Source organism: Zalophus californianus, chromosome 9, assembly GCF_009762305.2.
Source record: "Zalophus californianus isolate mZalCal1 chromosome 9, mZalCal1.pri.v2, whole genome shotgun sequence".
Lineage (NCBI taxonomy): Eukaryota > Metazoa > Chordata > Mammalia > Carnivora > Otariidae > Zalophus > Zalophus californianus.
This window is the reverse complement of record NC_045603.1, coordinates 5758951-5771848: the sequence shown is the minus strand read 5'-3', so window position 1 is coordinate 5771848 and position 12898 is coordinate 5758951. Positions and strand designations below refer to the sequence as shown.

General features: G+C 44.5%; 1 protein-coding gene across 9 annotated transcripts in view; it reads right to left on the bottom strand.

Moving 5' to 3' along the window:
* The window catches only part of EFCAB6 (EF-hand calcium binding domain 6), a 222441-nt gene that overhangs the window by 64399 nt on the left and 145144 nt on the right, over positions 1-12898 (bottom strand). For all 9 annotated transcript variants that reach the window (XM_027591704.2, XM_027591711.2, XM_027591706.2 and 6 more), the window contains one exon: positions 3597-3693. In XM_027591704.2, coding sequence (XP_027447505.2) covers positions 3597-3693 — 97 coding nt within the window. The remainder of the gene's footprint in view (positions 1-3596; positions 3694-12898) is intronic.

Below are 12898 nucleotides of genomic sequence, written 5' to 3'. Positions count from 1 at the left end.
AACTGGAAGACTCAAAATTGTAAAGACATCATTTCTCTCCCAACGAATTTCCCAATAAGTTTTGTTTCTTTGTGAAACTTGACAAACTGATTCATAAACTCCTAAAGAACAAGGAGGAGGGACTTGCCTACCAGCTAATTAAAATGTATTACTGAGTTATGGTAACTACAAGGACGTGGTATTGGTGCCAAGACAGAAAGAGTGACCAGTGGGACAGAGTGAGGAGCCCAGAGACACCCATGGGCCTTGATGCAGATCGTGGTGTTCCCATAGATCAGTGAGGGAAAGGCTGGGCTTTCCAGGGCCTAGACAGCTGGGTCTCCACACGGAAGAGCACAAGTAGCCTCCCAACATGCAGGAAACAGGCAGTGTGGATTTCAAGGCCAGGACGTGAATGGCTACACGGGAAAGCTGCTAGAAGGACCTGGGAAAGCTGCTAGAAGGACCTGGGAAAGCTGCTAGAAGGACATCTTCACTACTTTGGGTGGAACACAGTTTCTTGGACAAGACCTACAAGGAAATGTTAATACATCTGACTACCTCAAAAGGAAGAACTTATATTTACCAAAAGATATCCTATGAGAAGGGTGGAAACACAGAACACACACTGGGAGAAGACATTTGCATTGCCTATCACTTACGAAGACCAGGAGCCAAACTGTCATAGGAGCTCCTTTTGACCAATGAGAAATAGCCAGACAACCCAGTGTGAAAACGTACAAGCAGGCACTCGAGGGAGAAAAGAAATCTGACTCAGGAATAAGTGAGAAGATGCTTACTCTCATTAGTAACCCACACACGCTACCTAATGCTACAGTGAAATACTGTCATACATCCACTACAGAGGAGAAAAATGAAGTCTGACAGTACCAAATGCCATCACAGTGGAGCCGAGTGGCTGGGACTGAAGCCGACAGCCCAAGGAGCCAAAGCTAGTCACCGTCTGGCCCTTTACACAGTGTGCCACGTCTGAGATGTGGACAGTGTTCTCCTCCTTCATCTGGATGGTGGTTACGTGACAGGATACAGCTTGGGATGCATGCTACCTTAAACATCCCTAAACTATGCACGTATGTTATTATTATGTGTATTACGATACATACACACGTGTTCATGTATATTATACACACATATAAATATATACATATTATACATAGTACACATACATATAATCGGTATCAGTATTATATTCCACTGTGGTGTCACAGCTTAAAAAACAAGCTTAAAAACAAGCCACTTCAATCATTAATTCACACAATTCTTTAGCGCCTTATTGGTATTTACACCACAAGTCTCTTGGGGACAGAGACCATGTCCTTTTTTGGTCACGGTCTCTTTAACATCTTGTAACAGTGCATTGTTAATTCATAATGTTTGCTGAAGAACTCAAAGAACTTGGTTTCCAAAGACACTTCCATGGGAATGAGCCCGTGAGACTGCCCAGAATGGGGTGATGGCTGCATATGTCCAAGCATTCGGCTGGAGGCATCCTTGGCCCAGCCTGGCTGACAGGCTCACTGGGGCCCCTAGCTGAAGATGGCTGGATGGCTCCATACTGGAATTCTTGTTCAAGTTTCACATGCAGTTTTCCCAGAGACTACATCCCTTCTGATATTCGCAGGTCCCGGTTGGTGAATCCTCAACAGCGATGCAGCATAAGGGAGCCGTGGCCCCTGCTTTGAGGCACCCCAGAAGGAAAGAGCAGGGATGTGCTGGTGGCTGGGGACCACCCACCTCATCACCGGGAGGCTGCTAGTCTTAGCTATGCATCACTGTACTTTCTGTAGGTTCAGAATTCAGAACGAATGCCTTCAGAGCTTTATGCAAAAGGAAGCAGAAGAGTGGCAGAGCCATCTTACTACTAAGACATGCAGGGTCATTCAGTCCTGTGGGGTCTGAGAGAGGCGTGGGGATGGGCAGGATGCCTGACTCCCGACAAAGTGGCTCCACACACCCCATTGGAGCCGTTCTGGTTGCTCTTCCTCTGCAACCCTCTGAGTCTTCTTCCCTCCCCACACTTGTGCCAGGCTGAGTTCTAGAAGAGACAGATTTGAGGCTGCTGGTTTAGCACAGAGCACTCTGGGGTCCCCGTGCCTCCTCTGAACACACTGGGGTTTCTGTAGAGCATCAAGGATAAAGATGACTTTGAGAGGCCACGGGAATCAAGATGTGGATAGGCAAGTGCAGAGGACATGCTCGCAGCAGTGAACACAGAGACAGAGAGGGGTCACCAGCCCAGATGGGGGCTGGCCTGGGCAGGGAGCAGCGAAGGCCCCACAGAGCCATTGTAGAGCCAGGGGAAGAAGCATTTCAGGAAGGATGGATGTCACAAGGTAGAAACAAAGACCACTGCACCCTCTCGTCACCCCCCTAGCAGCCTGTTCATTTTCCCCAGAGCGCCCACCTGCTTTGTTAATTATCTGCCTTTGCTCCTTAACCGGCCCCCGCCCTGGTCAGTGAGCTGAGAGGTGGAAGCAGAGAGACCTTTGCTACCACGGAACCCCTGGCACAAACCCACGTGGCCTAGAGGTGTGCTGCATACATCGAAGTGGGGCAGGTCGCAGCTGGGAAGGGCCTGGAAGTGGCCCTGGGAGCAGCGCCAGCGGAGGGGGCGTGAGTGGGGCAGGAGGAAGAGGGGACAGAGGTAGCCGGGAGGAGAGGCAGGCCGAGAGAAGCCGAGGACAGGGCGTGGAGAATGGTGTCACACAGTGTGCTCTGCCCTCTTTCGGCTGGCATGCCTATGTGGCCGCAGCTCACAGCCCAGAGCTGGCCCTGCACTCCCAGGGGAAGGCTCCGGAAGGCCAGCGCTGCCCAGTGGGTGTGCGAGGACTCGATCCGTGTGATTTGCACTCTGGGCCACTGCACAGTCAGCTCTGAGGACAGAGGACTGGGGAGAGGCAGCCCCGGGCGGCCCAGGACTTACAGGAGGACAGAACTTCACGTTGCGCACAGGCCAAGAGAGGCAAACATTGAAAGAAAATGACCAAATGAAACAAAGTGGAGGCATTCTTCACAACAACGTGAAAATACCTCCATAGTGCAGTCTTAAAGATACTCCCTAGGGCGAAGTTATTGTGTCCTTGCTACATTATGAAAGGAGGATCCCACGCCCCAGACTTCTGGATGAACCGAGTCCTGCATGCTCGGTTCTACTGTCCTGGGGCTACAGCTGTCGTTAGATTATGTTCCTGCCTCAACACCAAATAAGTGTACATGACTGCCCGTCGAGGGCATTCACCTTCAAAACGGGCTTCCTATAATTTTGGAAGGCAGGAAGAAATACCACTTAAAGATGCATATTTTGAACTGTGTACAAATAATATGACAGTGTCATTTCTTTTTACTTAAAATTTTAATTTATATCAAACCTGAGATAAAGCTAGGAATTTCTGTCTATGTAACTCCAACAATTACTCATTTTTCTAAACATCAGTTGACCTTGAATGTGAGAATTTATTTTGAAAAAGTATTTTAAGAATAGCAGGAGTCACGGATGGGGTATACAAAGACTGGATCTAAACAGCTTGATCATCCCAACGATCTGGGAACACTGAAATACATTTCCTTTCCTTTTAAGGAAATAATCATTTTCTTACCTTAGATAAGTCTGACCATCTGGTTTTTGCTTTGGTAACAAGATACTGATGAGCCTGTTCACAAGCTAGTTCTGAATCTGTGACCTTCTGTTTTGGTCTTAAAAGAAAAAAAAAATAACCGTGTTTAAATTTAATGGACTCATTAATCTCCCAAGGGATTCCCCATCCCCATTCATTTCAAAGACCCCGCTAAAGTCTGTTATTTCACATCTGGTCTAACTTAATTCTTAAAATACAGTCTTATTTCCCCAGCTGTATGTTAGGGAAGTCTTCTTAAATTTTATAAGTCCTTGTGTATTTTCAGATAAATGCTGTTCAACTTTTTCTGCAGCTCACAAAACAAACAGGGCTCATTTATTCTCAGAAGGGGGAAAAACACAATAGAAGAGTAAGTATCTTAGAAGAAAACAGCTAAAAACTTTTATTTCTGAACTCATACACTTGAGTGACTGGAACGCAGACTTCAGGAACAGCGGGGTAGGACTGCTTACTCAGTCCCAGCTGATGTGCACAGGTTGGGCTCACGGTACGTAAAATGATCAAAATTCTGTTTATTTCCTCACAGAATGATGGACACGGAAGACACTTTAAAAAAAACACCTGTGCTTACCACCAGGGAAAGGCCACGGCGAGGGGCAGTGAGGGCTGTGGCCGAAGCAATTTGAGGTGCCCTGGATTCTTCCACTAATTGCGGGGCGGGGGTGGTGTATGAAAACCTGTAAAATCCTTCCCTGCTTAGTCTTCTAATTGCTTTGCTCCTAGGGGCACCTCTCACTCCATTTCTGGGCACCTGAGCTTTGCACATCCAGATCTGCACCTGAAATATTCTCCCTGGAGATACAAGAGCGCTCGAGACATTCCTCCAGCAAAACGGACCGTACACACATCACCCCAACAGTTTCCTGAAATAGGATCACATCTGAGGACCCACTTGGAACCCGCACTTATTCACGGGCCCCTCGGGTGAAGCACATCTTGCCTGAGAGTGGGTAAGAGGGACATCTGACCGAGGCCTATCCAGACCCTCATAGAAATTTCTCCTTATGGGACCCAAGAAAGCCAGTGTGGGGGACAGACAGCAAACAAGCTCCAAGTAGCCCCTTTAAAAAAGTATTATTTCTGCTTCTGCAAATGAACTGACTCTAAGAAATAAAGTCTAAAGTCAACCACCATATACTGCCAATTGAGAAAATGCAGGAATTTGTGTGTTCCACACGACGCAAGTGAAAGGTTTATGTAATCCCCAAAGAAGGGCTGCTTTGAACATGACCATCTGTGTGTGACACTCGGGTCGGCAGCACTGCAAGGGGTTCTGGGGTAATGATGGCCGCCATGGTCTCAGGGACCCGTGCGTGCTGAGCACTGCCGGTCAGGTGACTCGCAGGATCTTGAGTTTTCCCCGAAATCCTGGCATTACCATCCCACTTTGCAAAAGAGGAAGCTGTGGTTTCGAGAGGTTAAATAATTTGCCGAAACCACACACAGCCGGTATCTGGGAGCCATTCAAACTCAGGCTTTAGACGCCTTAGATGCCTTTCTCACTACTGCTTTTGCTCCCATTGGAAGATACATGTTTGGTGCTCCTTTAACCCACTCTTCATAGGAAAACATCCATTAAATATTACATTTTTTTTTTAAAGTAGTTTCCACGTCCAGCACGGGGCCCAATGCGGGGCTTGAACTCATGTCCCTGGGGATCAAGACCTGAGCTGAGATCAAGAGTTGGATGCTTAAGCGATGGAGCCACCCGGGCGCCCCTAGATACTACGTTTCACAGAGGTGAGGGCCACCTTTGGTTTTTATGCGCCGAGGGGTCCTCCTTCCACTTAGCATGTCAGTTTCAATTCAACAAATGCGGCATTCCCAGTGTGCTGCTAGAGCACCAGGCAGGGCGCAAGGGCTGGAGAAGTGCAGCCTGCGGCTTCCGCCCACCAGACAAGACTCTTCTGGAAGTGCCACTCTGTCACGCGTTTCACAAGCAGACGGCAAGGCAGGTCACAGCAACTAGAATCAACAGAGCAAGCAGTACTAATAGCGCTCTGTGTGGCTTCTCCTTCCAATCCCTTCGAAGAAATGCTGGTGCTCCCAGACAGCTGTCCTGGGGACCACTCCTCAAATTCCTCGATGATCTACAGTGCCCAGCACCTGCGAGTCACCAAGTTCATTGGTGGCCGTGATTACCCCAGAAACCTACACTGGGCTACTGACCTGTGTGCCACATACAGAGGGCCTTATTTTAATTACATCAACTGTGAATTACATAAATTGTGACTCCCACAGTTTGGCAAACACAAGTTCTTGCATTTACTCAGTTGGCAGGGTGCTGAGGACCAGCGGCAGATTGGGTGGGGTCTCTTCCCTCTTCCTTAGTTACCGTTTGTTCAAATGGACCAAATGCGGATGGGCCCAGTTTCATTTTCCCTCCTGGAAAATGTCAGCTCGTGGGGGTCCATGTGTAAACTATGGCAGGCACATCTCCCTTTATCAAGTCCTCACCCCAGTTTTTAAATTCACCAATTACTTGTATACTGCCGAATCCAGGGGTCTTTACTGGCTTTCTGTTCCATGTGTCACTGTTAATAATCTCTCCCCTCTCTGGTGGTCTTCATCATGCTGCTCTTTAAATGACACAATGAAGGGGGCACCTACCCTGGGGCCAGGCAAATGTGCCTTCAGTCAGTGTGATTTTTTGCCCCTACCTGGCTCCCTCCACCCTTGACCACTCCTCTCTTTTCATCCCAAAGTTTATTTACTCTTCTGAAAGGTCATCCCTTCTTATGTCCCCAACCACACCCTGATGCCTTTTACCCACCCGTCTGTACCGCTAGTGCTATAATGTCACCTGCTCTTCCGTTCCATCTCTCTCCAACTGCCTACTGGACTCCACAGAATTATGGAATTTCAAGGGTGGAAAGGGATCCAAAGGTCAACCAGTCTAATCCTTTGTCTGTAGTTCACCACTAAAGGTTTTGGAAGTTTGGCAGGATTATGTTGCATTTTCACAATTATTGCTTATAGGACTGTAGGTCCTAATGATGCATATTCCCCTGCCTTTACCTTTAGGCTCCTTCTAAATCCAACCTGCACCCAGAGGTCTCACCTGAACTTCCCCCAAAGGATACAGATTCTATGTCTGCAAAGTCAATGTACCCAGACTGATCTAACTAAATCCAAATCCAAACAGCCCCCGCCAATCCAATTTCTCTTCTAGGCCATAAGTCTTGATTATTTCCTTAGGGGCCCATGCTCAAACCAGGGACTCCTAAGATTTTTCTATCCATTTCTCCCCTGTCCCATTTTACATACCCATCTCCTCTAGAGAGATCAGAAGGTTTTTCTTTGGCCTTTTCCAAAAGTTACTGATTTCCACTCCTATTACCTGACTCTTTAGATCTTGATAGGAAGACACAGTCTTCCTATCAGCCAGTCTGTCAGACACAAACATATACGAACTCTTACTATGTGCTGCTCTAGGTCCTACAAACACACTGAACAACAATGTGGACAGAGCTGACATCCTCGAGGAGCTCATACTGCAATGGTGGGAACTTAGAGTAAACACATGGAAAAATGAATGAATCAGATAACTTCAGATACTGAAGATGGGTGAGAGGCACATGTTCAGCTAAGAAGTCCAGGGAGAAGCTCTCTGAGGCATGAGCGATGAAGAGGCAGCTGTGTGGTCTCAGGGACTAGCACTCCAGGCAGGTCAAGAGTCCCAGTTAAGGTGGAGTAAGCACACTCCCATCCTCTGTCCCCCACTGATTACAACTAAAAACTCTAGACAGAATACAAAAAGTAACCCTGAGGACACTAAAAATTAAACAATAGGAGGCTGATGGAGAGGGAAATCAAAACTTGAAGAATGACTGATAGAGTGTGAGTTTCGTGGGTTCTTTACCACTCATATTCCCAGCTTAGGCTTAAGGGCAGTCCTGATTCTGGAACTGTGTAGCAGGCATGGACTAAAAAAGCTCCAAAAGAAAGCCCGTTCTTCTGACCAAAGAACTCGGAAGGAAGGTCCTGAAGTACAAAGAGGATGGGGGCAGAATGCCTCTTTTGTCTCTTTTCACCCTTCTGGCCCTGATCCCAGGACAAAACTGCACTTTTGTGACAGGGCCAGCAGTAGTAGTGGCCAAGTAGGTCCCTAAAACTGCAACTCTTCTCCTTCACCAGAGGACACGCTCTGTGTTCAAGGAATGTGGAAGGTATCCACGTTATTGTTTTTCTCTCACTATGTTGCCCTGGGGGTGGACCCAGTCATAGGAAGTACATAACAGTACAGGTAGGCTAAAACCTAGTTTCCAATCAGAAGACCAAAAACTAAGGCCCTTTCTGGGGGCTGTAGAGTGTGGGGAGAAATAGAGAGGAGCGATCTGGAAAATAGTTTGCCCAAATCTGTACAGGAAGTCCCAGGTTCACCTCTGCTGTGCACATGTGTGAAACTAGCCCAAAGCAGCAGAGCAGAAACCTTGAGAACTTGACTGCTGCATGGTGAAGACTTGCCCCTGGGTGCTGTACACATGGGCTGGCCTGCTAGTGCTGCAGTGACCTTGAAATTAAACTGACAGGGAAACCACAGAAGGCAGGTCAGGACTTGCAGTCTGAACCTAACTGGATTGATGGTCTGCTTAAAAAAATAAATAAAAAACAAATCAACATGCTACTGAGGATTTTAATAGGGCCAGAATATCACAATATAATATTAAAAGTGTCCAGATACAATCCAAAAATCACTTGGCACACAAAGAACCAGGAAAAGCTCAACAATTTTCAAGGGAAAAGACAACAGAAACCCAAATCCAAGATGACCCAGATGTTGAAATTATCATATTTTAAAGCAGCTATGATAACCAAGAAGTAAGAGTAAATGTCCTTGAAATAAGTGGAAAGATGGATGTTCTGAGCCAAGATATAGAAGCTTTAAAAAAAAAAGGCTGGGGGAAGACAAACACCAAATGGAAACTTTAGAACTGAAAAATACAACTGAAATAAAATTTTCACTGGACTGGCTCAAAGACAGAATGCAGATGACAGAGGAGTGAGTCAGTGAACTTGAAGACAGATGAATAGAATTAATCCAATCTGATCAACAGAAAAAGAAGAGAGAATAATATAGCCCCAGGGACTAATATAGGGACTTGTGATACAAAATCAAAAAGTCTGACGTTAATGTCATTTGGATATAACAAGGAGAGGAAGGAGAGATTGGTACTGAAAAATTTTAAAACGTGAGGAAATAATTGCTGGAACCTTTCTAAACTTGATGAAAAACACAAATTTAGAGATTCAAGAAGTTCGGTAAGCCCCCAAAAAGATAAACATAGAAAGTCATGCTCAAACACATCATACTAAAACTACTCAAAACCAAAGATAAAGCAAAAAGTCTTAAAAGCAACTTGAGGAAAACAACAGGTGCCACATAGGGTGCAAGACCATCTGAATGACTGCAGACTTCTCACCACAAACCATGGAGGCCTGAAAGCAATGGAATAACAGTCACAAAGTGCTGTGAAAACAACTGTTGACCCAGAATTCTATACCCAGCAAAAATACATGTTAGGAATGAAGAAGCAAGAGAGATCTTCTCAGTGAAGGAAGACTAAGACAATTTGTCTCCAGTAGACATGCTCTAAAAGACTTGCTGAAGGAAGTTCTTCAGAGGAAGGAAAATGATAGCAGAGAGAAATTTAGAACTTCAGAAATAAAGGAAGAGAAGCAGAAATGATAAGTATAAATATGCTATTTTTCTCAGATATCAAAATGCATGAAGCATAAATGGACAGACCTGGAAGGAGGTATAGACAAATGCATAACTGTTTTTAGAGACTTCAACACTCCTCTCTTAGTAACTGATAGAACAAATAGAAAATAAGCAAGAACACAGAAGACCTGAACACTATTAAGCAACTTGATCTTACTGGCACACTCTACCCAACAAGAGCCAAATACACATTCTTGTCAAGTATCCATGGAATATGGATACTAACACAGACCATCTCTAGGGTCATAAAATAAAGCTGAACAAATGTCAAAGAATTAAAATCATACAAAGCATGTTTTCTGACCACAACAGAATTAAACTAGGAATCAATTACAGAAAGATAGTTGGAAACCATGCAAATATTTTGAAATTGACAAAACACACTTCTAAATAATTGTGGATCAAAAGAAAGTCTCTAGGGAAATTAGATAGTATTTTTAACTGAATGAAAATTAAAACCATAACATATCCAAGTCTGCGGAATGTAGCCAACTCAGTGCCTAGAAGGAAATTGACAGCATTTAGGGTTTCTCTTAGAAAAGAAAGAACTTGAATAAAAAATCTGAGTTTCCAAACTTAATAAAATAAAAAAGAAGAGCAAACTATACTCAAAGCAAGAAGAAAGCAGGAAATCATAAAGAGGAGAAATCAATGAAATTTAAACAGAAAAACAATAGAGTAGAATCAATGAAGCAAAAAAGTGGTTCTTTGAAAATATCAATAAAATGATAAATCTTTAGCTAACCAGATCAAGAAAAAAGGAAGAGAAGTCACCAACTACCAATATCAGAAATGAAAGAAGGGATATCGCTAAAGACGCCACAGATATTAAAAGAATAAGAAAGGAGAAATACTATGAACAACTTTATTCCCATGAATTTAACAGCTTAGATGAAATGGACTGATACCTGAAAAAACACAAACTGCAAAAACTTATTCAAAAAGGAAGAGAAATCGTGGGTGATCTAACTATTAAATTAACTAGATTCATAGTTCAAGTATTTCCAACAAAGGAAATTCCAGGATGTGATCACTTCTTTGGTGAATTATATCAAATATTTAAGGAAGAAATAATAATTTTATATAATCCAGAAAATGGAAGGAATTGGCATTCATGACTTTCAGTTTTTCTTAGAGAACCTTCAAAGAACAACAAAAAAAGTATTTATTTTCTTGATGAGATAAAACTCATTCTATCGCAATGCCACATGGGTCCACTGACCCTTCTCATATATATTATGGGGTCTTAGTGATCTTGATTTCAATTTTACTAGATCGATTTCATTATCCTAAGAAATGGTCAATCATTACTCATTGTTTCCAACTATCCCAAGAAATGAGACTAAAACAGCAATAAGAAAACAAAAAATGAGGGGAATCGCCTAGCTGAGGACATGATATTGAAATGAATCACTCCCCAGTCTCCTGATTGCACTGCCCAAAGTATACCAGCATCTTTCAAGAAGTATAAAAGGAGACAGTGACACCATCTTTGTAGTCTTCTGTTAGTTTTCATTGAACACAGTGAGAAATTCAGAATGCTTATTTCATGCTCAAATGGCAGAGGGAAGAAAACAGATAAGAAGCTGTTTCCCAATGATCAGATGAACTGGAAGAGGAGTGCACACAGACAGAACACTCTGGATTCCAGTGATGATGGTGAAACGGATCATATAAGCCAAATCTCTTGACAAGTGAATGATATATTTCTAAGAACAAAAGGTAAATTAGGTATTTTAAATTCAGCTAGTCATTCAACAGGAAGGACCTGATCATACAATATTTTGTGACAAGAAGCTGGAGCATCTAATTTTGCTAAAAGGACACGTGACAGTGTTGTTTCATTGTCTATGATATACGTGCACCAAAATGCACTTGATGTGGGTTGTCAGTAGATAAATGGACAGGCAGGTGTGTCTTAAACAAGGGAAGAGACTGGAAGGGAAGAGATAATATAAAAATGGAACAGGTCATTGGACCAATCATTTTAATCAGTATTTATACATCTAAAAATGAAAATGTTTTGCAGTTATGAATCAAACAAGATGTTCTTACTCTCTTCAACCAATTTACAACCCTCAAAGTTTTCAAAAGTATTGTTTTGATAATGTCGTTGGCTAGTGAAGAAGTCCCAGAAGGCAGAGGGGCCCCAGCAAGAGGTTGGGATGACTTCCAGAAAGGGATGGCATTGAGGTTTGGCTGGTGGAAGAAAGAGAGGCTGGTGTAGTGGGCGGGTGAAGGAGAGTGAGATCTCTAGGCAGAGAAAGGGGGCCCTCCAAACAGGCACCCTGGGTTCACATCTCGGCCCCCCACCCATCACCTGGGTCCCTTCTCTGGAAAGTCTACTAGTAGTCCCCTCCCCCACCCCCACCCCCCGCTTTCAGGGTATTAAAGGATATGTCTTCACAAAGCATGGGCATGGGGTCTGGCCATGGGAGGGTCTGGCTTTCTAAAGCAGTGTCTTAGTTGGGGTCTCTGCACTATCTCTACCAGACCCTTGGAGGCCACACTGGGTCTCCCTGGGCTGCGGGCTCTCCTCCTTTACATCCATCCTCTACTCTTGGGGCTGCTGAAGGATCTTTCTGCAGCACAATGTGACCCCCTCCCTCCATAGCACAAAACCCTCTCCTGCTGGTAAAGGATGAACTCCCCAGCCCAGTTCTCTGGCCCCTTCTCAGCAGGCCCTCCTGCCTCTCCAGGATTCCCCTTCTACCATACCCCACCATCCATGCATGCCATTTCTGCACACATATCCTCTCCTCATTTCCCGAATGTGCTCGACATTCCCACCTCAGATTTTGTAAGTGCCGCTCTCTGGCCTTGAACCGCCGTCTGGTAGTCTGCACCTGACAAACTCCTACTCTCACCTCAAGATCCCACTCAGATGTCCCACTTTTCCTGTGCACCTCAAGCAGGCTTAGCTGCTCCCATCTCTGTGGTACTTCAGACAACCTTACATTTCAGTGTAGCTCTTTATTTTTGTACCTGTCCCATACACAGCCATTATCTCCTTCAAAAGGAACCTTATTCATCTTTGCATCACCCTGTCCCGGGGCAACAACTAGCACATAGCAGACCCTCAGTAAATATTTGTTGAATGAAGGCATACATACAAATAAGAAGGCTGAGTCATTTGAATGGGAAGATGGCGCTTTGTGGTTGAAATTTTCTAGGTTCATTCTGCATACATTTTCCAGAAAATTCTTTGGGAAGGATATTTTTGTATTGTTTTAATGTTAAGCAATCAAGTCTCATATTAAAACTCCTCAGAACTTGAGCAATTGGAAGCAGGTGTCCAATTCACATGCTATATGATCATTTCACTTAGAGAGAGACTACAGTTGTTTTCTTTCTGGCTGGCTTTTCTTAAAGTACAGGCAAAATAAAACCAACGAATTCAGAGAGAAAAACTAAAGAGCAGTATCAGAGGGCTTCTGCAGCCTGGCCAAGTATCATGCAATCTGGCCCAGCAATGGGGGCTCCTGAGGGCTCCCCGCTCCAGGGAGCTCTCTTGCCTGGTGGAGGGAGTAGGCCACTG